The sequence below is a fragment of the Catharus ustulatus genome, chromosome 2, assembly GCF_009819885.2.
Source record: "Catharus ustulatus isolate bCatUst1 chromosome 2, bCatUst1.pri.v2, whole genome shotgun sequence".
NCBI lineage: Eukaryota > Metazoa > Chordata > Aves > Passeriformes > Turdidae > Catharus > Catharus ustulatus.
In genome coordinates this window covers 120,086,809-120,114,292 of record NC_046222.1, presented here as the reverse complement: position 1 = coordinate 120,114,292, position 27,484 = coordinate 120,086,809, and the positions used below count along the sequence as shown (strand labels likewise).

At 44.2% G+C, this 27,484-nt stretch overlaps 1 protein-coding gene across 1 annotated transcript in view; it reads right to left on the bottom strand.

Annotated features, from left to right (window-relative positions):
* Positions 1-614: 614 nt before the first annotated feature.
* C2CD2 (C2 calcium dependent domain containing 2) overlaps positions 615-27,484 on the bottom strand; it is a 32,017-nt gene continuing 5,147 nt past the window's right edge. The window contains exons 3-14 of the mRNA XM_033052492.1: positions 21,894-22,013; positions 21,467-21,568; positions 18,301-18,423; positions 17,906-18,026; positions 14,615-14,723; positions 12,606-12,667; positions 10,865-10,995; positions 9,596-9,767; positions 8,764-8,877; positions 6,451-6,578; positions 5,447-5,759; positions 615-951 (exon numbers count right to left, since the gene is read on the bottom strand). Coding sequence (XP_032908383.1) covers positions 725-951; positions 5,447-5,759; positions 6,451-6,578; positions 8,764-8,877; positions 9,596-9,767; positions 10,865-10,995; positions 12,606-12,667; positions 14,615-14,723; positions 17,906-18,026; positions 18,301-18,423; positions 21,467-21,568; positions 21,894-22,013 — 1,722 coding nt within the window. The 3' untranslated portion in view covers positions 615-724. The remainder of the gene's footprint in view (positions 952-5,446; positions 5,760-6,450; positions 6,579-8,763; positions 8,878-9,595; positions 9,768-10,864; positions 10,996-12,605; positions 12,668-14,614; positions 14,724-17,905; positions 18,027-18,300; positions 18,424-21,466; positions 21,569-21,893; positions 22,014-27,484) is intronic.

The window sequence follows — 27,484 nt, the reverse complement described above, 5'->3', positions numbered from 1 at the left end:
GTCTGTCCCAGTGCGTGGTCTGGGCACAATAAAGCTGTGCCTTCTGTGCAGGGGGAATTGCTGGGCCTGGAGCAGAGCCTGGGACTGCTCTGAGCCTGCCTGGGCACAGGGACAGACAGACAGGGACAGACAGGGACAGACAGACAGGGACAGACTAGGACAGAGACACCCAGGGACAGACAGGGACAGACAGGGACAGACAGACAGACAGACAGACCCAGGGCCCCCAGGCCCAGCCCCTCTCCCTGGGGCTCCTCTCCAGGCTGAGCAGCCCCAGCTCCCTCAGCCTTTCCTGGGCACGGAGATGCTCCAGGCCCTGGCTCAGCTCCAGGAGCTCCTGGCCCTGCTGTGCTGAGGAGCCAGAGCTGGGCACAGCACCCAGAGGTGCCTCCAGAGCTGGGCACAGGGGCATTACCTGCTGGAAATGCTCTTCCCAGTGCACCCCAGGACATCAGGTGCCTGCAGCTGTCCCCATCCTCCCTCCTCTTCCACAAGAAACCACACGCTCCTCCAAAAGCTGTCAGGACACATTCAGCACTGCTCGTATTTGGAGGAGCGACTTCATCATCAGAGAGAAAAAATAATTTTGGAAAAATAAACCAAAAAGACCACTGTTAATAGTGAACATCCTTTTATGCAAGTCACCAGCCATATTTGTATTCTCTAGTCTGCTCTGTAAACAAGTGCTCAATGGTGAGCAGGTATCCCATCGGAGGGTTTGGGTTTATAGGTACGGCTCTCCCGAAGCACCGTTCAGTTTGTTCTTGCTCTTGTTCCTGGAAAGGAGCTTCTTGCTCAGAATTCTGGAGAGTGTCCCCCCCTTCTTGCGGCTCTCCTCGGACAGAGGCTGCTGCAGGAACACCAGGTCGTTGTGGGACTGGCTCATTCCCGGATCTTTCTGGTGATGCTGCCGGCGGAAAAACAGCTTCGCGCTTTTCTTCAGAATCCCACCTGTGGAAGGAAAAAGGTGCAGGAGGCTTTAGACAGAACAGCCTGCTGTCCTCTTGAAACTCAGCTTTAACTGCAGCATGAGTGAGAAAAGCTGATCCTCTGACTTAAGTCTCCTTCCTTACACTTAGCTCCAAATGCTCTTCTGTGGTCAAACACACATGCACAGCAGCTGGTGTGGGTTGTACCCTGGGCTCTCACATGTCAAAGAGGCACTTCCAATCTTTGCAACCAGTACAGCAGAAAGGATTTTATAAAGAGAGGAAATAATGTTACTCTTTGTTATTTCAGATATCAAAGGAGGTGAAGATCAGCCTGTGAGGCACCATGTGAAGCAAATTTTAATTTGAGGTGCAGGACAACAGTACCTGGCAGTAAACGTGTGTGCAATGGCTCTGTACAGGCCAGGCAGCAGGTGTTCTGTACAAATTCAGCAGCACCACCCAGAGTAACACTCACAAAGCATTTGCTATTCTAAAACCCTGTTAGGAATAGCAATGCACTTCAAGCAGATTAAAAATAATGTTACATCTGCTTCCAACAGGTTCAGAAGTCTGCCCAAATCCCTCCTGCGGTAAATTAAGTTGCTTTATTTTGCCAGTTCCTTCCCTTGACCCCATGTTAAACCCAGCATGCAGCCAAGGCAATTGCAGCTGTCATCTCACCAGGGACTCATGCTGCCAACAGCAGCTATCACTACTCCTCTCTTTGCAAGCTTGAGTTGTTTTTGCAGCCATTCTGCTAAATTCCACCCTCCCTCTCCATGTGTGCCTGGTGTGCAGCTGGCAGGGACACTGCTCCAGGCTACCAGCAACACTCAGCCTGGTTGGGACATCAGCTCTGTGTTAAAATAGCAGCAGTTTTGTATGGAATTGCTAGGGCTGCTGTCCCAGGTGGCAGAAGCCAGTTTGAATGGAGAAGGACCCAGGTGACAAGCCAGCACTGGAGCTTCTGGCAGTCAGACTTGGATGGGGACAGTCACCTCCCTGGCAAAGCTTCCACACCTCCTCCCTGCACCACTATCAGGTTTCCTCCTCCTTTCTCAGTTCAGCTATTAATTCCTGTTATGGCATGGTCTTGATTCTGCTTTTCCTCCCACTGCAAATGGGCACAAAAAGCAACACACAGTGCAGCTCCTTCATGGGACACTGCCACAGCTAGAATTAAATGTTTGTCCCCCGAGGAGCTGGCAAGGCCTCTGTGTCACTTTGCACACAGTGACAGCTGCAGAGCAGGTATTTCATGGCAGCCAGATGCTGCTTTGTACACACCAAAGCAGTCACAAACATGTACTTGGGTTTATTACTGTGTACTTTAAGGGCTAAGCACTCAGCACCTGGGAGGATGCTCAAGCATGCTTTTTCTGGCAGCTGCTGAGACTCTCCTCACAGGGCACAAGGGGATGGGAAGCAGAAATCAGCTGAAAGCAACCAGAACTCGTGGATTTGAATCTTGACTGCTCTCCCACCAGCCTCTGACTGATCTTTCTGGCAAGGCAGCACCACTTCAAGCAGCACAAAAGCAGCAGTGTTCCATGCTGACAGTTGATGTGCAGAGGCTGGGGGGATGCAGAGGCTCCTGTTGGAGCAGGCAGCTGTTCTGCCCAGCAGCCCTGGCAGCTGCAGCTGAAGCTGTGCCAGCAGCACTGGGACACAAGGGTTTATCCCTAAGCAGATTTTTACTCCCATCCGTTCTGTCGTTCAGACTGATTTTCCACGCCAGGAAACAGCACCCGACTAAGAATGCTCCAAAAATTCTGCCATTGGTTTGGGACAACTCCCTACAGCTGCAAAACCACGGGCAGCACTTTTCTGAGAGCAGCACAAGCAGCAGCCCCCCGACACAAGAGCTCCCTGTGTCCAGTCTCTGCTGCCTGGAAGCTTGGCACACAGTTTGGAGCGTGCTGCCTGGCAGTGGCTCTGGCTGCTGCAGGGGCATGCAGCCCTGGGAGGAGGCAGGGCAGGGCAGGGCAGGGCAGGGCAGGGCAGTGCTCCTGCTGCTTTATGTGCTGGTTCATGGTTTATGTGCTGTTTGCATGCTTATGCCTCCAGTTCAACAGGATCCATGTGCCAGCCCTGCCCCGAGCACCAGGAGAGGAGCAGAGAGCACTGTACAAATGCAAACTCACTGCACTAATGTAGGGTGGTCTGAAAATGTTTATGGGGATCACTTCTGAATCTAATTTGTGCTAAAGGAGGAAGATTTCCTTCTACATCTATGAGGACATGAACAGAGATCGCTTTCCATTCCTTCCCAGCTTCCAAAACAGTTTTCATACAGGTGGTTTTGTAAAAAGATGCTGATTTTGTAAATACCTGCTGAGGTTGTGGTAGCTAGAAAAAGCTTTATCTAAAAATCTATAAGCAGCAGGTTTTAAAATAAGTTTTGTTTGTAAATCCAGTTAAGGGGTCACACATGAGCAGATTTTGGTTGAGTACCAGATACTACAGCAATGGGCATGATGGAGAGAGATTAGGAATATTTAGGAATGCAGAGCATCCCTCCAATCCTTCCTTGCTGCCCTCCTGGACAGCACAACCACCAGAAGGATGATTTGTCACAGCAGACTGCTCTGCTAAGACACCTGAGCACACTAAAGGTAATTTTGGAAGGAGAAAAGGAATGGATGAGGGAAGAAGAAAATGGGTGTCAAACTAATTTTTGCTTCAGTTTTTACAATGAGTGTCTCATTGTAAAGCTACATTTTCTTAGGGATTAAAAACAAAAAGAGACAAGAATAACTTACTGTGTAGGTAATTAATTCTGGCTGGCATAGTGGTCATCTTAAGTTTATAAAAGGGAATGGGTAAGAAAGAGGAAGTCAGAAAGGTAAAAAACCAAACAAAAATATGCAAGAGTAAAAAAAAAGTGCTAACTTGAAGACATTAACACACACAAAAGGCTTTTCAAAGCAGAAGGGGTTTTGTTTGGGTTTGTGCTGTGTTTGGGTGTTTTTGTTATTGCATTTGCAGTTTTATTTGTGGTGGGATTTTTGTTGTTTGTTATTTTTTTAATGCAAAGCATTTGACAAACAGAAGCCTTGAACTATTCACAGCTCACTAAAGGCAGAGGGGTTGAAATGTTTTCCTATCTTACTCCATAAAAGCTACTCAGCTGTGACAAAGCAGAGATTCAAGACTTCCACAAAGACATCTGTGTATAATGAAAGGGATTTGAGCCAGTTTTTTCCAAGCATTTTTTTCAAGATGATGCAACTCTCTTAGAGATATTTTTCAGTCTCAGAGATAAGTTTTTAGCAGGCTTATACTGAATTGTGTCAAAAGGATCTCTTAGCACAGGGAAACCCAAAACTAAACAACTCACATATAAACTTCCACTTGCTTGTTTTAGAATAACATACTGAAGAAGAGTCCAGAGGTTTTGCAGTTTCTCACATAGCTTCCTAAACTTTTCCAGGCTCCAAAATGAGCCAAATCCCTTGACAGCTAACTCACCCCCTCATCCTAAACACACCCAGGACTTTCCAGTGCCTGAGCATGTGTGTGACAGGGATTGTTGCTGCTCCCTCCTGATCTCTGGTGTGGAGCAGCCCAGCTGTGGGAAGGCCAGAGAACTCCAAGCTCTAAGGGAGGGTCCTGACAAAGAGCTCCAGTGTCTGCCCTGTGGGTGAGGGGGGTGATAATCCAGTAAAATAGGGAGGTTTTGTAGTGAGCCATTTCCCAGGCTCTCTGGGCAAGGAGAGGACAGGAAATAATAAAGCAGAGAGGGATGGATGTGAGTGACAAGCACAGCATTTTTTTGCAACTTTAAGGTGCAAAGTGTGTGCCTGTTTGGGGCACTGCACTGGCCCTTTTGTCAGACTTCCTAATAGTTTGTTTACCACAAAGCAGTACTTAGAGGTTACTGGATTTACCAAGGAAACACAAAGAACCCTAAGACATTTTCAAACTACAGCTATTCAGGTGTGTAACTACCTAAGCAAAATGATCTGATGCCTTATTTTTATATTTTAAATTAACTTTTATTCCATTTTCTTTAGCAAATGATGCATTAATGAAATGAGTGAAAAGGGGGAATCTGTTCACCAGGCAGTTTCTGCTCCAGCTGTGGTGCTTCCCTGAACACACACTTGAGTGAGGGCAGGGGAGCCTTGTGCTCAGAGATGTGAAGGAGGAAGAGGAATGCTTTGGGAAGCAACTGTGGATCCCTGCCATCTTCTCCTTGGTAATGGGGCAAGTCCTGGGTTACAAGGACACAGTTTTCCTTAAGGAATTGATAGTGACTAGTGATCTCTCTCCCAAATAACTGAGCTGGGTGTAAGGAGCTGCCAGCTTCTAAGGGTGAGCTGTTTCTTCCTCATGGAGGGGAGGGCAAGAAAGCCTGAGCTGGCTGAGAGAGCTGCAAGTAAAACAGCTTCAACCCATGGTTGAAAATCACAAAGAGTTTGAAGGACAAAAAAAAATCAATAGAAAAGGTGAACTACTGCAGCCAATTATGTAGAGAAAGCAGTCACTGAAGTGAAGTGAGGATCATGTACCTTTAGATTTTTTCATGCTCCCAGTTTCTGAAACACTTAATGAGCTCCCAGATATTTCTTCAGAGGTCTGGTCTAAGAGTGTGCTGGTGTCCCACTGCTGGCTGCCATTCTCCAAACCCCAGGCCTTGTGGGTGCTTTGCTGTGGGTCAGTATCAGGAACTCTTTCTGAAGCACTCAGGGGCTGCTTTTTATCAGAGGTGATTTTTGCACCAGCTTCCTCCACAGTGGGTGGATCTGCTTCCCTGCAGGAGCTGTCCATGGCTGCAGCATAGTCCATCATCAGTGAAGCTTCACTGTCCTGAGATAAAGAGGTCTGCCCAGGAGAAATAAGACAACACACTGACACAAGTCATCCTGCTGGAGAAAAAACAAACCTCCCTGCAAGAGTTATTTTAACTCTTTACCTGAAGCTTCCTTAGCTCTACTAAAGGAGAAGAGCCTTTAGCAAAGTTTTAATCATGTTGTAAAGGCCAAATCAGTGAAAAAAATCAATTAAGTAAATGCCTTCCACCTATCTCTGGCCCCGTACAAATAACAAGACTTCTCTGTATGAGCTGCTGTAATGAAGTGCCAGCATACCCAGAGAATCTTTTGGCCCTTTAAAGAAAATTAACATTTCATCTCATCTCATTGTTTGCCCCCCTTTGCAACAGAGACCAGAGAACCAGAGGGTTTTAACAGCTTTGAAAAAAAGTAGAACAATCTTTCATACTTTTTCAGGGCATCTTCCCTACATGGGTGAAACACAGAGAAGGATTATCCTCTCTTCTCACCTAAATTGATTTTCCCAAATCCCTAACACCAAGGACACCATGCATTTTTAGTCAGGCTGTCAAATCTAACAATCAGAACCCAACACCCTGATTTGGCTTAACTTGAAACAGTCACAGAAAAAACCTGGCACGCAAAGCTGGATTCTGCAGGGACAGCAGAAACAGAAAAGTCAGTGCAGAAAAGGCTTTACAGAACTCAGCATTAACTCTGGGTGCTGTTTTCTGCTCTACCTTGGACACCCCTGATATGATAATGGTGCTTTTCTTCCGAGGAGATTTCAGCTTCTGCTTTGCAGACTCGCTCAACTGCCTGATGGCTGCTTCTGCCACAGGGTCAGTGCCATTCAGTACCAGCAGCTCTGCAAAGAAAGGATCATTTCAGAGGGGAGAAGGAAAAACAGGGAGGAAAAAAAAATATAAAAAACAGAGCAGAGACAGGCAGAGTTTGTCCTTGACTTAAAATTCACAGAAATGGCATCAACACCATAAATTTGCCAATTTACCACCCAGCCATCAGGTCCTGCCTCTCCTCCTGTCACCCATTTTTGGAGAAAAGGTACCAAACTTGCATTTCCCAATCCTTTCCATGAGAACAAAGGAGGTTCTGGAAGCCTGGACAAAACATCCCATTATTTCAGTGCATTGTTACCCTGTGGTGACAGTGAGGACATCCTGAGCTATCTCAGTCATGCAGAACCACAGTTCTAACATGCTCCAAGGCTGGCTACACATGATGAGACTTCCTCAGGAGCTTTTTTTGTTATTTTGCTCCTTTTCCAGCCCTCCCTGCCCAGCATTTCCAGTTTTGCTATGGCACTGTGATAGGGTGGGGAAGGAAAAGCAGCTGCCTCCAAATCTGTAAAGTCTCCTTTTCCCCTCCAACCACTGCACAGGAATATAACATCTTCTGTATAAAATGTTCTTTGGTGACAAACACAAATTTATTTTTAAGCATGGCCCTTTCTGGCATCTAGGACACAAACAGACATTAATTAAATTCATCAAGCTCAGGAATAAACAAGGCTAAGGAAGTCAACAAGACAAAAATCCCCATGTTTGATTGCCTGAGGTGGACTTTTCTGGCAAGACTTTGAACAACAACAAAAAGAAGAGAGGCAGGAACAGCACCAGTGTTAACTAAACTGAGCAGTGCCTTTTGTTACTGGGACAGTAAAGTCATAAAAGATGAGGCCTGGAATGAAGAATATGTGTGCATGTCTGCACAGTCATCTCAAACCTTGACTTTTTCCATCTCCCCAGCCCCTGCATTAATTCTTACTGTTGTCATCACTCAGAACTATGGCACAGACACAGCATCTTTTCCAGAGTGCTTCCTGCTATTTTGCCATGATGCTTGTAATAACTTTTACCTAAGTTACTGCCATACCAAAAGCTCTTTTGTACTTCTTTCCTTTGGCTTTTGTTCTAATGAGTAATTCTTCCTGCAGCACTGTATAAACACTTCACAGAAATCCCCCTGCACTCCCAATAAACACATTGTCCATAACAATATGGAATAAGCAGTCTCTAGGTGAGTTTTCCAGTAAGTGTTTTTGTGTCTTTAATACCATAAAACACTTCAGAGAGTCAACTCAGAAGTCTTGCACTGTCTTAACATTTCCCAAATTGATGTAGTAATACCACACTGCTTCATGGTATCAAAGTATTTCTTATTCTGGAGATAGGAAAAGATCCAAGTGCTGTTACAGCTATTCATTTCTGTGTCTCAGAAACCTCCTGACTGTGCCAGGAGCAGCCCAGATCATCTCCACATTGTCCATTCCCCGCTCAGACCAGTACAAAGCCAGCTGAACTCCACACCAGGTGCCACTGGCAGCCACACTGGGTCACATCTGTCACCACTCCTGCCCACAGAGCCACTGAAAGGACTGAACCACACACAGGGCTGAAAAATGTGCTGAGGATTTAGAGCTGCAACTCGAAAAGGTAAATTCCCCAGAGATAAAATCAGGTTTACACTCAATTCAAGGTGAATTTATAATTATTGAAGGAACTTCAGCTGTATCCATGTGACTTAGAAAGGTGGACAAATGAGCACAGCAAGCCCAGAAGAGCCCAGTGGAAGGGCTAGGAAGGGAATTGAGTCTTCCTTGCATCAGTCCAACCTCTGCCTTCTCTTCAGACACAGAGGACTTAGAGGTACATGTCACAGGGCTTTCATTTAGTGCAGCATCCTCTGTGCCTTTATGAAAGGAAGCATCTTTCATTCCAAAGTAAGAGAAAATGCTTACTTTTGGCTTTTCTGCAGTCTCCTCCCCTCTCCAAACCACAACTCATTGTTATTTATTCAAAACCAGTAATTTAAATTGCCAATTAAAACCAGACTTTTACAGCAAGGCTTGCTCCAAACCACAGTGCTTTGTAACATAAACACCCCAGTGCTGCTGACAGGCAGCAGCCACATGGGCTGGCTGTCATTTCACCAGGATCACATGGGCTGGCTGCCATTTCATCAGGATCACATTAATCCCACATGCAGGACAGAGAAATGCTCGCCTTAGCAGCTTCAAACATTTTTATTACCTGTATCTGAAGATGACAAAGTTTTGCTGACTGGAGCACCATGAGAATGGAGGGCTTCAACAGTGAAATCCTTTTCAGTCACCTTTACTTTAACTGGAGTTTTCACAGGAGAATCTGAGGACGAAATTTTTTGTTTATTTGAACTGGTCAAGACATTTTTTATTACATTAATAAGAGTTTATTATACCGGTCACATTCAAATCATAAATTTTTGAGAAAATTGTTTAACAGAAATTCTCAACACATGTTCTGTGGTAAACCTGACCCCAAAAGGCCAGTGAAGTGTGAGAATTTTTTAAAACATTTTTAAATGTTTAAAACATTGATGAATTAAAACATTCTACTGTAATACATTAGACAATGCCCACTTAAATAAAAAATTTGCTTTAGCAACTTAAAAGAACACAGATCTTTGTGATGTTTCACACCAAGACTGTTCATAGGTTTTACTTTTATAATTTTCCCAAGAAAAATTGGAAAATCTGCTCCTGGAGGACATGCTGAAAAGTATTTTGTCATCAGGTAACACCAGCCTTTATCAGAGATCAGGGTGAGAGGACACAGGATGGTTTGTTATCAGCAAACCTCTTAGAGTGATGTATTTGTCATGTGAAAAACCATCCACCAAAATCCAGCCCTTCTACACTGTCACACCATGATGAAGGTGCATTAAAAGAGACATTAAGTGTTCCTCTTGTAAGAAAAAAGTTTTCATGAAAATTAAAAATCTCATTCTGGAGAATACGAACAACTCCACTCCAGCACATCAGAGAAGCCTGGAAAATGGTTTCCTGTCATCCCAGTTCCCAGTGCCTCTCCTGGAAGATCTGACCTGTGCTCAGGGGGGATGCTCTCCCTTCCAGACGAGGTTTGGTTCTCACAGCAGTGACAGTGGTGACCACAGTCCCACAGGGCATCACAGTGCGATCCTTTTCGATCTTGGTGGCCAGCACTGGAGAGGAGACCTGCCTTGCCTTCAGCTCGCTGGGCTCTATAAAAGAGAACTAAGGAGACAGAAAAACAGCACCTCAGAAGCACAGTCAGCAAGAAGGACATTACTTTTAGGGTATTCCTTCAGGTTTTTGCTGAGCCAAAAGAGTAATTTCACGATTATAAGCCGCACCTGACTATAAGCCACAGGTTACAATACAGAGTGGGATAAAAGGTATCTGTTCTATCACCATCTGTTGAGGGTGGGGGCAGTGATCCTGATCTCCCTGGGAGATATTCTGCTAATGGGCCATCCATTGAAACCAGGCAGGGCATTGTTCTTTATCTTTTCACAACCCACCCTTCCTCCAGCCAGTCATTTTCTGCTCATGGCCATTGAGTCCCACTGTGGGACTGATAAAATTACTGCATCCCATTGGGAGTTGCTCCAGCCAGGGGGAAGAGCCCAACATTTCTTACCAAGATAAAAACAGAGGTTTTGGGACACTAAGGGAGCCCTTTCTCCACTGGACTCCAGAGGAAAACCGGATTTCTCCACATCCCCACTGGAGCTCCGGAGGGAAACTGCACCTTGTACAGGAGCACTGCTCCAGCTGAGCCACATCTGTCACTGCAGGAGGATGCAGCCACCATGGAATGGGACTGCTGCCAACACCCTGCCTGACAGGTGTCAGGTTGTACTCTGACTGTGTCAGGGTTTGGGGTTTGTTCTTTGTAGTGCTGTATTTCTATTTTAATTTCCCTAGTAAAGAACTGTTATTCCTAATTCCCATATCTTTGCCTGAGAGCCCCTTGATTTCAAAATTACAATAATTTGGAGGGAGGGGGTTTACATTCTCCATTTCAAAGAGAAGCTCCTGCCTTTCTCAGCAGACACCTGTCCTTCAAACTAAAACAGCAACTTTTCATTCTTTGTCCATATATAAGCCACACCTGATTATAAGCTGCACTTCGGGTTCGGATCAAAATTTTAGTCAAAATGGTGCGGTTTATAATCGTGAAATTACTGTAATTCTTTCCATAGGACACAAATACCCTGTGATCAGAACAGGCTGCTCTGGCTCAGCCACAAGTCCAAGCATGAGATGAGCATTCCCAAACACTTCCTGGAGTAAAAGATGCACCCCAAACCCCCCAGGGCCAGCAGTACCTCTGCACTGATGGATCCCAGCTCTGGCTCTGAGCTGCTCTCCCTGGCCCTGCTCAGTGCAAAGCTGTGCTGGCCAGAGGGTTGTTTCCTGAAGAGGTCTAGAGGTACAGTCACCTTCCCAGATAGAGGACCTGCAAGAATAAAATCAGCAAGGTCAGCCCAGATCTAAGCTGCCAGGATGTGTAAGGGACAGAATAGAGGAAAGGAGGAGAAATGTTCAGGCAAAAAATTGCAGTAACTGGTTCTACACCACGGGGCAGAGAAGTGGCTTTTTACTGCTTTTTTTCCTATTCGATGACTATTCCTCAGCCTGGCCTAATACTGTGCAACAGGAAAGAAAGGAACCATGAAATATCACTTGTTTACTGCTGTTTCTGGCCATTATTTTTCTCTTTATATGCAGAATGTCTAGGGAAAAAAGGAAACAACTATTAGGTTCTTGGCCAATCTCCACAACCAGTTTCTGCATCTTTCATTTCAGAGAACAGTGTGGATTCCTGGTTAACTGGTGCATCACAACAATGATGTTTCTTAATCTGAACTTCAGTAAAACTTCAGCAATTCTCTTGCTCCTCTCCTGACTTTATCAGCTCCACTAGACCAGAACAAATTATTAGCAAAGGTACTGCATGATTTCAGAGATGTAATCTTAGTTTTCTGTGCAAAGCAGAATGTTTAAAAACAATAAATTCCTACACCTCAGAGGCCTTTTGGGGTCAGGTTACTGCAGAACGTTCTGAGAATTTGTATTAAAATATTTTCTCTAACACTTAAAATTTGAACAGATGTAACAGGTAAAATAAATTCTTGTTTATGCCTGTATTATACAAGTAGGGATCTACATTACAGTCACATAACTCAGCTCTCTGCTCATTAATATGATTCTATTTTTGAGTCTTCTATTAAAGTCTTTTGGAGAAGAACAGCTCAGCAGGGATGGAGGGGCAGAGGGGGAGGAAGAGAACTGTCAGTGCAATCCACTGGGACATTTTTCCTTCAGGAAACCAGGCTGAAAGTTAGGATGTAGAACATTCCTGGTGTTGTTTGAAAGATTAAGGATGCTTAGGTACAGTCAAGATTACATTTTGTCCAAGGAAAACTAAGTTTGCAGACTCCATATACATGTTTTTTTAAAAACAAAAAATAGCATCCATATCAGAGAAATTTTTTAAAGCTTTCCGATCCCTCCAATAATCATGGATCATAAGCACAACTCTGTATATCTAGATTATTAAAAACCATTCTGAAACAACAGAATTGAGTTGTAAACATGTTTGAGCCCCCATGTCTTATATTTAATCCAACATAATCAGAACTGGAGTGTTTTACACCTGATTGTGATTTTCATACCTGAATTTTCAGGCAGTCTCTGGGACTTAAAAAGCAAAGATTTACAATTAACCCCCATGATTCCTCTTCAGCCACAGAAAGAACTCAAAAGCTTAACTTAAAACCAAAAAGGTTCACAGTGGATCTGTCAGATGTTTAGAAGATGGAAAAATAGAAGATATCAGCACCTGGAAAACTCAGTATCTTGACAATCTAGAAAGAAACCCAAAGATTCTCTATAGCTTTAACCCAGGCCATGAGAGAGGCACCTGATCAGTGCATTCTCCTTCCACCCATGATTACTGATGGATCTCACAGTTCTGAGGCCATCCAGAAATAAAAGGAGACTTCTGTCAACACTCAGCAAAGCTCACACACTGACCATGCAAAATAACTCAGTCTTAATACTTACTATCCAACTTCCCATCTTCTACTACTTGCAGTTGCAATGCTTTTGATTTGGCACTTAGTTCACTGTGAAGGAAACAGAACCACGTTAGGTCTTAGAGGCCAGGCAGATTTTCCTTCCCACAAAGGTTTTCCCCAGCTTTTCTCAGCCCTCTCCAAGCCAAACTCTGCACCTTGCAGGTGGGGTAAGAGTGATTAAAGGGATCACAGTCAGAAAAACACGACCTGGGTCCCTCCCCACTTCTGCACAGGTTCAATTTGTTGAATTTCAGAGGCTTTTCCTCTCCCCAGGAGCTGACAAATGCTGCCCTCCAACTGAATATAGTTCCTACTCTGACTGCTACACCACAACACCAAAAAGCTTTGTTTCTCCTGGCAGGATCAAATTTGTAAGTCAAGATGCTGGAACAGGCTCAAACAACATCTCTGTCAAGGCAGGAAAGTGTCCTGCAGATACAGGACAGATGCATGAAAACAAAAGTATTTACAGCTTTAAATGAGAAGAGTCAGTATCCCTTCTCCAAAACAACACTCAAGCCAGCAAGAACAAGCTTCTGAGTGACAAAACCCAGGTGAACTACTCTCAGAATTACATGTGGTACTTCCTAGGATGGACTAGATAACAGATACAAAACCTTTCCTCTGACACAGTGAAGCAAACTGGGTACCTACTGAGGAACCCTCCAGTAAAACTTTCATTTTATAACCTCAGAAGGCATTCTGCCAAAAACCCTAAGGGCATGCAAACATATATTTCATTTTGCTATGTTTCAGTTTCAGAATGGTGTGATGCTGGCTGCAGACACCCCACCTCCACTAGACGCTGTGGCACATCCTCTATGCAGCAGATTTTAAGTTTTTCCCTGCCACTCCCACCCTTCCTGCACCCCAAAACTTGGAAAGGAGCACTTTGATGGCACTGCTGCTGCTTTGTCATGAAGCTAAAGCAGAGCCTGACATGGTGGTCAGTACAGTGCTGTTCAGAGTGAAGGACATTTTTGGCTCTGAAGAAAGGAAAGGGCAGAGGTTTGTGTGTGGGAACTTGAAAGAAGTTCAAAACCCCTGCCAAAATCCCAATCATTTATCTGTAAAAGCCCCCAAGTTTACCTCATGCACTTCTGAAAAGCAGTGTGGAAACCCTTAGTGTCAAGGCCAAATTCCAGCCAAGTTAATCACATCCTGCCTGCCCTCTCTCAGCCCTTTCAGCTGGAAAAGGGTATTATTCTTACAAACTTCCTGTCCCAAACTGCTGGGAACTTGTCTGCTCTGCAACAATGAGCACGGGTGCTGTTCCACCAACAGATGGCTGAAGTGGATCACAGACCCAGAGGCTGAAGCACTTTGTGATACTTCAGAAAACAAAATTCATCAGTGGCTCCTCCCTTTCCTAAACTCATGCACCTCAGAAGCCATTTGTGCTCTGCTGTCAGAAAGTGAAAATAAAAATAGTTTTACAACTGCTCACTTCTGACCTTATTTACAGCAGCTGTGTGAATCACAGAATACTGTGTAGGCTGCCTGAAAGTCCCTTGTTCTGTTCTACAGGAGAAAGAACATTTAGTTAAGTTTTACACTCCCTTTTTAGTCATGGTCACCATTCTTTTAGATGGTCAATTGTTTTTGCACATTTGCTCTTTCTCAGGGGAGGGGATGGGGAGACATTAGATTACCCCAAATGCAGTTTTCACAGTAAAGTGAGTTCAAAACCTTGCTTGCACTTCTTTTCTGGCACTGCAGGAAGGCCTGAGGTGATTTACTGTGCCTGTGGCTGCTGTCATCTACTGGAATCATGTATCTGCCATGGAACACCTAGAGACCTGTGCCTCACATCCATGCACAGGGTAATTGATATCCTGAACTCCCTACCAGCTCCAGATTTCTCTGAGGTCACACAGTGAAAGGCCAAGAATGGACCTATTTCAAAATGCCATTCTTCTCTCACGCAGTTCAAGAAAAAAAATAAATAAAAAGGTGCTTTAGTGTAAAAGTATTCTCAGTAGGTAAGTTACTTACAAGATAAACTCTTCCGTCCAAAAGGGATGTGCAGCATTTTTGGCTACAGAGCTGGAAAACTTCTGCATAGGGTCATTCAACTGAACTATACACACAAGGTCTGTGCTGCCTGTAAGGGCAAGAAAAATCAATAGGAAATTATTAATTCTCTGTCACCAAGAGGCCACTTATTGAAAAGAAATCCTCTTCCTTGCACACTGCACTTCTGAACAGACTTTTGCAGACACTTTCTCACCCTCCCACGGAATAAATGCCTTCCCTTGGTTTGTACACCGAGGACATTCATGGCAAAGGTCACTATTGCATCACTGCTGTCTTATGAGCTACTGTGAAATATGACAGCCCAATTTAAATCCTCACATGAAGCAATAAAGTGCATCCAAAAAGATGGGGAGGCAAAGAGTGAGCAGGTGATGTTGTGGGTGTGAGGCGGGGAGGGAGTAAAGCTGCTTTCAGCTGCTTTAAAAAAAAAAAAAAAACCAGAAATTTTCCAAGTTCCTCCTGGCCACAGTCACAGTGATTTATTTGGACGTGAAAATAAGCTTTTTCTGCTGGCAAGTGACTGATGACAGCAGTGCTAATTCACAATGGTTTGTGCACTGTGGTTTTTAACAAGTTTTAAAGCACTGCTGCAGACTTATCTCTGCCTTGATCTCAGAATTCGATAGTGTTGCAAATTGGCATACTAAGAGTAGTTATACTGCTGCTCCAAGGGAAAATAGTTTGCCAGATGTGTTCCTCTTAAAACAGTTTCTTTAATATGCCTTTCACAGCATCAGAAATAATTTAAACCCAGACTGCCAACAAAAAGCTCAGTACTGACTGTGTGCAGAGCCAACAAAAGATGCTGCCCCCAGCTCTCCAGAAGAATCTGGGTTTGTATTTGCTCTGAGCAGCTCTCAGTTGTTCTCTGGGGATGCTTTGGGGCTGTGGATCAGCCCAGTCTCAGGCACAGAGGCAGCCTGGGTCTGGCAAGGTGATTAGAGGAGACAAAGCACTGTGTACACACAGCTTATTTGCCATCCAAGCTGAGCCCAGAGTAAGCAGCTGAGCTGCTTTCACAGGGGCTGAGCCTGAGCTCAAGGACCTGGGCTGGTTTCTGCTCCCCCAGCCATGTGTCCCTGAGCCTGGTGCTGCTGCCACATCCCCAGCCCAGGGCAGGGACCCTGCACAGCCCTGCAACTACACCTGAGCCACAAACCAACTGTGCCAACAGGGATTGCAGCTTTTCTGCCCTGGACACCCTGCTGTAAACAGTTAACTGCTTTTTCCTTACCAGCAGAAATCGCTTTTGCCCTAAATTATTCCCTGTGGAGTAGTACAAAATCCAGGGTGATCTTTGTTTACAAACTAAGGGGATAAAAACAGGCACAGCCCATAAGCAGAGACCAGTTCTGCAAACTAAGATATCAAGACTGCTCCTACAAACCCTGCCAGCATCCATCAATCATGGTTTCATCAGCACAGACAGGCTGCCCCTCCCCAGCCCCCTGTGTACCTGTGCAGCTCAGCCTAAAATACTGCACAGTCCCATGGAGCCAGAGTTCCAACAGGATAATTCATTATTGCAAAGGAAGGCCAGGAAAAGGGAAGGGAATGTTAATTAAAAGTCAGTAAGTTATGTCCAGAAGCCAGCACCTTTCCAGCTGTGCAGGATTCCCACTGGATTTCAAGTGCACCAGTTAAACCCCATCATAAAGCTTTATTTCTCATACTCAGTTCCAAATATTTACACTCCAGGAACTGCTGGGGAACCAGCAAAATTCCCTCCATCTCCTGTTAGAATAGCAAATAGGGATTTTGCCTCCCAGCATCTGTTTTCCCTGAGCAGTGCACATGAATTGTCTCCTTTTCCTCTCATTTTCAGGGTAGGTGCAGCAATTCTCAGAAGGGGAATCTTCTGTGCACCACATGCACACAAAGCTATCTCATCTCATCTCATGACTTTTAAAGTGAGGCAAAATGACCCAATCTTTTGGAAAGTTTAGCTTGCACTACAAAATTGCAGAGTAATAAACCACAGAATGGTTTGGGCTGGAAGGGACCTTAAAGATCATTTCATTCCAAACCCCTTGCCGTGGGCTGGGACACTTTCCCCTAGAGTGGGTTGCAGTTGCCAGCATAGTTTTGTTGATATAGGACATTTCACAGCCAAGAGTTCCAGAACTGCTTTAAAAATAATTTGTTTTTTTTAAAAAAAAAACCTCTGCAGAGATTTCTAGGGGGATCACTTCCAACCAGGATGAGCAAAGCAGCATTATGCAAGACTCCAGGGCAGAAACCCTATTACCACTAACTGAAAAAAAGAACAGCAAGTAGGATATATTTATCTAAAACTACTGCCTTTCCCAGTTTAGCAGCTTCCATTAAAAATATTATTAGGGAATTGTTTAGTGGCCATAAATAACAGAGCCTCCAAACTGGTATTTCTGCTGACAGAATCTGAGCTGTGCCTGCTCATGCCTCAATCAGGGATCTGCCTGCACTTGGAGAAGTCTGAGTGCTTGCATGACAGGCCTGGTGCTGCCTTCCAAACCCAACACTAACTTCACCAGGCAGTGACCTCTTTCTTGGCTTCATTCTCCACTTGCAAGAGGCACCTTCTTCCTTTACCTGCAGAGCTATCAGGGGAAAATGTCCCTGACAACAACAAAAAAAAAACTTTCAGGAGTTCATAATACAGGAGGAGAGTTTGAGATACATCTGCAAATCACTCTAAAGTAAAGAAAAATAAGGTAACATTGAATGAAGCCAAAGTCATTGCCAGCAGCTAATGGAGAGCTGGATTTGAGCCCCTCATCTTGGGTACAGCCAAAATGAGAACTTTCAGAAATTAAAAGTAAAAGCCAGAGAATGATCAGCCAGCTTTATATGTGTGGTCATTTCAATCTGTTTTCAGCAATGATGGATTTCTGTACAAGAAGAACAAGATGTTAAAATAGTCAAATAAACTAAAATATACATTGTCAGCACTGGTACAGGTTGTCCAGAGAAGCTGTGGCTGGCCAATCCCTGGGAATGCTCAAGGCCAGGCTGGATGGAGCTTGGAGCAGCCTGGGATATTGGAAAGTGTCCCTGCCCATGGCAGGGGGTGGAATGGAATGAGCTTTAAGCTCCCTTCCAACCCAAACCACTCTGTGATTTTATGGAGTCTGTTTCTCAGAATACAGCACTTTCTTAAACCTTCTTTTGAGGGCAAGCTGTAACCCTGAACTTCCACATGATCTCACCTGGAAGGAAAGGATAAAAACCCCAACCCAAAAGGGAGTAGCAGCACCTGGGCTGCGTTACCTGCAGCACGGAGATCGCTCAGCTTCACCTCGATGTTCCTCACCAGCAGCCTGAGCTCATGAGCCCTCGGAGGTTTGGGAGGACTCGTGCCCTGAGGGAGAAGGCTTGTGTTCTGTACATTCTGCAAGAGGCAACCAGGACAAGGGGCACTGTGCACATGCCAACACCAAACCCCTGTGCCACACAAGGGAAGCAGAGCTGAGCTGGGCTGGGACACCGGCAAGGAGCCACACAGGAGGTGTGACCACAAAACCTCCACTGCCATGGGCTGTGCTGCTCTAAACCTGTGTCCCAGTTGGTTCCTGCCACTGGACACTGTTCAACTTACTCATCTGTGAGCCATGAATATATAATAAAAGCATGAAGCAGAACACTTCTCAAAAAATGAGCCTTACCTGAACCTCCTTTGTATCTGCAGGCCTCACACTCAACACTACAGATGGAGAAGCTGAGCTGAAGAGGTTCTTCAAGACATCTCTGAGCGTTTCAGATATTGCACATGTCCCTGCTGTCTGTTCCTATGAGGAAACAAACAGTCAGGCTTCTCAAAACTCAGAAGAAATTGAGGAGAAAATTAATTTGGCATCTAGCTAAACCACCAAAGCTATCAAACATTATCTTTGTCAGAGAGAGACATGTGGGTTCTGTTGCCAACAACAGAATTTAACAACAGATCATGCAAAGAATTACTTCAATTTCTCCATTATGCATTAAAGGAAAGCTAGAATTAAACACTGAAAAACTCATGCTGTTCTGAGAGTTAGGAAGGCACAGCTGTTATCCACAAAACCAGAAGTTTCTGTGACAGTTTTTATCTTATGATGGTGTTTTAAAGATTCTGCACTGCTCTGTACTCCCCTGAGAGAGCAGATCAGGTCAGCAGATAAGCAGATCGGCACCGTTCCACTGATTTAATGGGAGTTATGCCAGCCTGCAGCAGCTGAGAAGAAACTAATCCTGGGCTGCACTGAAAAAAAAAAATTAAAGCATCTCCTGGAGGTCTCCAACCTTGCTGAAAAGTGCAGTGTGTGGACACAGCTGTGCTGCTCTGGGGCACTGAGATGCAGTTTGCCCATAAAAAATGTCACGGCCATCTGTGCTTAGCACCACAACCTCAGAGGGGTCAGAACACAGCACAGATTTTGTGTGCACATTGTAGCTTCACATGATTAATTCTAAGGTGTATGAAAAGAGTGAACTGCCCTCCCTCTGCTCCTGGAGAATGCCTGCTTCTCACAGCATGCTCCTCAGGAATTTTCTGCTCAGTTACCTACAGGGCACAGATTTTTAAATCAAGCTGTCCCAGAAAGGAGAGTCTGAAATACAACAGCTCTGAAATCTCAGTGAGGTTTCTTTTCTAAAGGAAAGACTGAAGTAGGAGACAAAGATCTGACCTAAAAACAGAGGACCCATCCATCATTTCTCATCTGATACCACATTGAGAGACTTTATTGATGTGCACCTTGCACAACAGGTCAGATTTGAGTAACAGCCCTTTCCCAACTACCCAGGTGTTACAGAATATTTAGGGTGTTTTACAAAAAATCCCAGGAATGCTGTGTAGTGAAATCCCTGTTGTACTGCCTGCTTACCTAACTGGCCTTTGATGACATGCTCAAAACATACAACAGCATTGGCCAGTCCCACAAAAATCTGCTGCATTTACAGCATGTGCCCTCAAATAACCACCAAGGAAGCAGATAACACTCATTCACTTCAGTAAAGATCACAGTAAATTAGGCTTTTTAAAGTCTCAGTAACAGCAATTTCATTATTTAAGTTGCTTAAATAAGCAGATAAATTGTGGTTAGTCTTCATTGTTTTGGAGGTAATTTCCCTTCCCTGCTCTTACCTAAATTGTAAATCCCAGTTGCCTCTCGTGCTTTGCCATCAGCCTAATGTGACATTTGTTATTTAATAGTAACAACAGCAACCTCAGTCACTGGACTTCTGTTTGTAGGTATTTGCTGTTGTTTCCATAGTTATTTGGAAAGGAGATTGATTAAAGAGCCTCCTGTCAGCTCTGCCTCATTTTTAGCCATGCTTTTTTTGGGAAAGTAACTCCCCACCACAACTTCCTCAACAAGACAAGCCATGGCTTAACTGCCACCCCAAAATGATAAAGACAACAGGTTTCACTTGGGGTTTGACTTGGGCTAGGGGTGTACACCACAGCCAGCCTGGGGCACATCAGCACATGAAGTCACCCTTGTGTAAATCCAAACCCTACCAGTCAGCCAGGTTGCCCAACACTGCTCAGGTTCACCCAGCCATTACCAAGAGAAAATGGGTTATTATCCCAGCTTGTGTCATGTCAAAACCACTGTGGAGATAATCACAAGTAATTAAAGGTATTTATTTGTACACACAGCATTGCTTCCAGAAGAGGAAAAAAACAAGACACAAAAGCTGACATGGAAGTTTAGGAGCTGAAGCAATTTCTAAGGTGCAGCTTGCTCACAGATTTTAGCCCTTTGTTTATTGCCTCTCCTCTTCCATAAGTGCTAATACAAACTTCAAAGTGAAAATAAAGCCCTCTAACAAATAAAGAACTTAACAGGCTCATTCTAAAAATGCAGGCAAAGCAGAACAGGTGCAACTCTGCAAAGCTGGACCTGGGCACCTCTCAAAAAGCTGATTGTGAAGCCCAGTGACTGCACCAGAGTCATCTGTGTTTGTCAGGAAGGATTTAATACTTAATGACTGTTCAAATGTGGATAATCAACATGCCACCCCAGCATATGAAGGTCATTTACATGCTATGTGTGCATGGTAAAACCTACATTAAAACACACTTCAAAAGGTTTGTCTGTCTTTAGTTATGAGTTTCACATTTTTATGGACAAAAGCTGTGGTAATTAATTATTATTATTGTAGCTCTCTCAGTACAGGTCTTTAGAAGCAGCTCTACAATAAACTTAATTTTTAATAAGGCCTTCAGTCAAGAAAACAACTTCACAAAACACAAACAAACTTTCCCCCACAGTTGTAAGAAACAGTTAAATCACCACATTTGTGCCAAAAATAAAAACTGTGAAGGGTCAAAGGCAGAAGAGGATCCCAGTCAAGTTTAAACTCTTGCAGGGATGTTCCAAAAAATCAGTGCTCAAAGTATACAAAGTACACAAAGATCAGGTGCAAGTCCAAAAGCATCAAAATATTTTTAGGCCATCCATTATTTCCTTAAATAACTGTATTTTTTACAGTTGTTTCTCATCTATCATTGCCAAATTTCAAAACTTATTAAAATTAGGGAAGGAGCAATATTTTAATTGCTTTGATGGAAACACCATTACAACTGGGTCTTTTTTCATTATTTCAGAAGTGTTCTGAGAGAAGATATTTAGGAGCAGACATTTTTCACACCTTGAATTTGGGTGAAAGATGTGTGCAGAGTCATGTGTCTGTCAAGTACAGACTTGTTTCAGTAATCTTGGGAGGTGTTTCTGGATTTCAGAGATGTAGGGGTTTGACAGATTATCCATGGCAGCTGCATTTTGGACCAAAGGGATGGAGACCCACCTGCTCTACCATTACAACAAATACAACTTACTGACTGACCTCCTGCACTGCTGGCTGGATTTCAAAGTTGATGTCATCGGTGTTAATGAGGAACCACTCAACTTTGACATCTTCTCCTTTGTCTTTCACATAGAGCTGAAGCTGTGGGCAGGAAAAGAGTTATTGTAAGTGTTGTGGTGCTCTGTAAGGAAATTGTAGGTCAACCTCCACGCTAAGGTTCAGCACAGGAAGAATAACACCAGTTTCTGAGTGGGTAACTTCAAAGTGACACTCTAAGGAAGCAGAATTTGCTTAAGCTTTAAGAGTGTGCATGCCAGTAAAAAAAGGGAATTGTTCTAGATATCCAAGTAGTCTACCCAACATGTTATTTATCCCCAATCTCCTGAAGAGGCAGCTTAATTTCTGTATTTACCACTTGCCCCAGAGGGGAAACAAAAGGAAGAGACAACAACACTTAAGATTTTACCTGCAGGTGGACTGGGGAAAGCTTCACAAAATACGACTGAGGTTCGGCAGCCGCGGGCGGAGGGGCTGAGACAGCAACGAGGAATTTAACAGAATCTCCCACAACATTGCAAGAAACCACCTGGAGAAAGGAAAAAGATGAGGGGAAACAAAGGGGAAAACAAATTAGTCTTCAGAAGGTCTGGTGAAGGCAAGAAAGAAAATAAGAAAGGGATTTAAGCTAGCAGAATTGTGCTGAGATGCATAGGTGGGAAATTTCTAAGCAATTCCATTCATGTTCCTGCTCCTTCTGCACATTCTTCTAAAAGCACATAGTTCAAGTATTCAAATCTGTACATGAAATTTAATACCTGCAAATTATAGCACTTCCCAAAATTTCTTTATTGTTGTTACCTAAGGACAAGGAGTCCTTTCCATTTCACAGATCTATGTACAAAAAGCTCCAAGAGGGCAAAGATGTTTTTCTTCCTCTTCTGCTCTAAGTAGCCTACAACAGGACAGCTGATTTACCACACAATCTTTAGCTTAGAGGCACCCTACAAATGTGAAACTTTGGTATAAACCTGCTGCTACAGCAGAAGATTCTATCTAATTCCAGTTCCCAGTGGGATAGAAAGGAGCAGGAACCTTTAAGAATTTATTCAAGCCTTTGACCAAGCCAAGAAAGGCCCAGAAATGTGGTGACAAAGCTAAATGTCTGGGAAAAAAATCTGAGTGCCACTTGACTGCAATACACTTTTAAGAGCAGTAATTTAACTTGTTATCACACTGAGTTTGTAAACAGTGGAGAGGTTTTGCTCCCTCCCCTCTGCAAACTGCTGGAGCTGCCATGCAGAATTCCTGGAGTGTGCAGAAATTCCTGGAGGGCTCCTGGCAGCACAGGAAAGCCCATGGGGTGGAAGTCAGAAATTATTCATCACACCACAGAGGCATGTTTGTTTTGCTGGTTGAGGAGAGCTGCTTGTCACCATCCCTCTGTGGTTACTGTCCCCACAGCCCCACTGTGGGAAGGACAGCTGGGCTCTCCTGACACTGACTCAGGCAGAGGGAACCAGGTCAATGCAATGCACAGACAAATAACTCCCTGCAAGGTTTGTCTGACAAAATCTCTGCATGGTGCTATTAAACTGTGTTTGTGCACTTACTGCTCCACTTATGGGCACTGGAATTGAAGCTGAAAGCTTTGGAAGGAATCATGGACCTCCTGGAAGATCCTTATCAGGCTCTCCTTAAATACATTTCATCTCCCTGGGCTCTCTGGGGTGCATTTTAGGGATGGCCAGGGCTTTATCAAGGGCCTGAGTACATCCATTAAAGCAGAGACTTAATTACAAAGGAGCAGGGAGTGGGGAGGTGGATATGACAAATAAAAATCCCAACCACACCCACAAGCAATAAGATTTGCTTTTTCAGGTTATGTCTTTGCAAATTACAGTTTAGAAGCGGACAAATGAGTTTTCCTCACCTCTCCCCTTTCCCAAAGTCCAGATTCCTTCAGAAGTGAATTCTGACCTTAATCCCACACAAACAACACCAACATCCAGAATTATGGTAAAATAGAAATGATTTTTAATGGCTAACAAGAACAAAGAGCCCAGCTGCTTCCAGCTGCTTGTTTTACTTGCAGCTGAAATGAAACACAGAATTATTCCTTTCATTCAAAGTAATTGACACTGTGACTCTTTAAAGACTTTGAAAAGGAAAAAGTTCTTTTTTGAGGGAAGAGGAGGAAAAGGACAGGTCTGATACAAAAACTGCTGACATTTCCACATCCTAAATGCAGTGTTTTATCATCCATATGTGTTTTTTCCTCACATCCACAGGAAGTTGAATGCATTCAGAACAAGTTGGACTGGCTGCACATGCAATGCAGAGCCATTCATCTGGAATTTCTGGATGTCCAAGAGCCAAGGTGGCCAGGTATGTGGTTGATTAATGTTTTTAAAGGAAATAAAAGTGTGGCCAGAGAGTTGGCAGATGAGTTCATGTGCCACTTGTCTCTTAATCATGTTTAATTCCAAGTAAAGGATGGAAACAGACACTGCAGGTGGTGGAACTTTCATTTTTCTTTCTGCATTTTGTCAAGAGATGCTAAATCAGTTTTTTATATGTTTTATTTTTATATTATTTTTACCTTTCATTTCAAAGCCCAGACCAGTGGAGTTTGGACTTTTAATCTCCTTGATTAATTTATTTTCTGCCAACAATATCTACTAAGCCCTACTCCCCTTCTGCCCTCACTTTTACTGATAAATTGTGGCATTCAGATACAGCTGCCTGTCAATTTTTAATCCAATCATCAAAAGGAGTGGCTCCACGTTGTAAATGCAAAAATAATATGTGAATAATATGTATTTATGGCAGGTGAATTTGTTCTGGGAGCAGGATGGATGATGGAGTCAGAATACTGAGAGAAGCAGAATTCTGGGTTAGAATTTGAAGAGAAAGCAGCTTTGTTTTCATCTGTGATGCTGCCACAAGTGGTGAAAAGGTGATTCAAGAGACTGCAACTGCTGCTTCCCTTGCTGAGTGACATGTCTTTAGAAGTGTAGCAGGTGATTTTGATAGACCCAAGCAGAAATATGTAGGCCATTTCCCCCACGGTAAGCAAACAAAGAAAAACACTGAAGCCTCCCATGCTCTGCTCCTTTCCCCCCTGCCTCACTCCAACCTTCTTCCTCAAATTCATTTTCTCTGCACAGGTGAAGAGCTGGAGAAGGGAGGGCCAGGCAAAGCACCCCTTTCTGGTTGGCAGGGGGAGAAAGAGGAAGGATGGGTGTCCACAAGAAAACAGAGGAACCTGGATGATAGGAAGATAATTCACCTGCAATTTCATTTACATTCTTCATTCTCTCTCCCACTCCCCTTACCAGAGACATCCCCAGTCAGCAACCCTTTGTGGTTTAGAGTCTGGAAAACCTGACACTTTTATAACAAGCTGCTCTTGAAAAATCCAGCCCTGCACAGCAGCTGGGACCAGCTGGTTCTGAACTCCCAGAGGGGTCACCCCCAGCTCCCTCTTGTGACCCCAGACAAGGCACATCTCCTAAATTAGCAAAAATAGGGAGAGGTGAAGTAGCAGCACAAAGAAACCAAGCCCAAGGCATTTTGTCCCTCCAGCACCTCCCTTGGCACAAACACCTTTCTCTCCATGTGCTTTGGGGATCTCCCATGGAAGGAGATCCCAGCCCTTCCTCAGGTACCTCTGTGCTCTGCCATCCCTCCCCACACACAGATGGTACTTCATCACCCCACTGCCAGGGTTATTCCTGCTGTTTCCAGCCTCTCCTCTTCATCCCTGACCTGACATCCTCATGATGGGGTGAGCAGCAGTGACCACAACTCCCAGACCTGGCTGGGCTCAGTTCCTCACCTGCAAAACGCTGGCACCCAGCTCCTCTGAGCTGCAGATGCTGTGACACAAATTGCTCACACGTATCTGAAACTCTGAGTATCCTAAAAAAAAATTATCTTCCAGATAAAGAACTGCAGGAACACAGGAGACTGAAAAAGCACTGTGGTTTGAGCAAGACTATTTTCCTGAGAAAGTCAAGTGTCCAAACTTGTGTACTCACAGCTATCAAAACCTTTCCCCTGCTTTGCCCTCCCCCTCTATATCCAGACTTTTTCCCTTTGCAGTTCCTCTGGATAAGCATCAAAATCTCAGATTTTTCCATCCTGAAGTAGCAGCAGAAGCTGCCCCTGCTCCTCACACACAGTGTCCTCTTGCCTGGAGGTTTCACTTTTGGCACTGGCACTCCATTAATTTGTGCATTTCACATTCCCTTTTCTTTTCCCTTCCCTCCCCAAGTGCAGCAGCAGGTTCCCTCCCTGAGCTGAAGGGCTGTGACTTCAGGGGGAAGTTCTGATGGGGAACATTTCCCCCACCTTCCCCAGGCCCTGACCACACCACACGTGTTTGTAAAACCCCCAGCAGCAGGGGCCTTGATTGCCTTTTTTGTTTGTTTTCTAGAAGGAAATTAGTTTTACTGCACTTGGTATTTACTTCCACAAAGAGCAGGTTACTTGAGGTTACTCAGTAGTATGTAAGTAATAGAAATATTTAATATTTTCACAAGAAAATCAGAATTAACCATGAGGCTTTCACACAGTGAAAGTTGCCCTGATTTAACATTTAGGACCCTCACAATTTCCCCTATGTCTCATAGTGTATTACTATGAGCAGCCTCTTATTTTTGGCACAGAAACCTTATCTTGTCAATGCCACACAGACAGTTTGTGTGCTCGGCTGAAAACGTCACCACAAGAAAATTTTTCAAGTCAAAAAACTTCTGCCTTTTGGCAGTCATCAACACTCAGCTGTTCAGAAGAACAACATTATCTTCTTGGTTACCAGAGTCAATTCCTTCATTTCTTGAGGGGTTTTCTCCAGCTTCTTCTGCACTCCTTGTTTACCCAAACAACTGGACCAAGTGACCAGAGCAAATAAAGGGGAGATGACAAATGCAATGTCTAACCCAGGCACAGGCAAGTGTGGATTTTTAGGAGCCTGTACCAAACTGAATTTGCCTGTAAATACAGTGAAAACCTCAGACCAGTTTCCCAAATGGTGGCAAACACCATGATGAAGGCAGGGTGAGGGATGGACTCAGTGCAGGAGAGGGAGTTTCTATGTCAGCAACAGAAACAAAGCAGAAGTTGATGGAACATGTGAATTTATCCACTCCTTTGAGACCAACACATTCAAATTCAAATAGGTGGAAAAAATGGGGAGTGAGGGAATAAAATAAACAAGCAGGGAGTACAAGGAGACAGGACAGGAATAATTTTCAATCTACCTAGTAAGTTCAAATGAACATCAAACATTGCAAAAACAGGAAGCATTACTTATATTTCAGAAAGGGGAATACAAATCAATACCAGAACTAGAATTGCTAGTTTGGCCTCACTATCCTGCAAGCCTTTCCAAACCATCAGAGACACAGCACAGCTGAAGGCACAGAGACCAAGAGGAGACAGAAAAAACCCTGGGAGAGGTTTGTCAGTTTGTGCTGTGGTAGCTTGGAGAATAATTCACTTACACAGCTCCCCTGTGTCGGGGTGCTAAGGCTTCCCTGGTCCCTGTGCCAAGCTGCCAGACGTGGCACAAGCCTACAGGAGGCCCACACACATCTGCAGCAGCAGCTGGAAGACACAGTGCCAAACCCAGGATCACCTCCAGAGAAGCAAACAAACCCCCACCCTCTCCCTCTGACAAGGCACTCGTTCTGAAGAAGGTTACATCATAATGTTGTCTTGTTTACTTTTGTAGCCTCGCCCTACTAATAATGAATCCTGTACTGCATCACTCACCCATTGGGGTGGGCTGGGGTGTTTGAAAGGGAAAGGACAGCACAGTGAGCTAGAAACAGGTCACCAAGGATTCTTTAAGCACCAAACCCATCCCACAGTTAAAGTCCAAAAGACCCCAGGAGAAGCCTGAAAGAAAATGTGATGCTCAGGAAGGCAAGCTGGGAAGTAGCAGCATAAAGGAAGATTAGGTCATCACACAGGAAAGCTGCAAGACCTTGAAACCTAGGAGAGGAATGCAATTCAAAATACATAGTGTGTGTGTAAGAATTAACAAGTGCT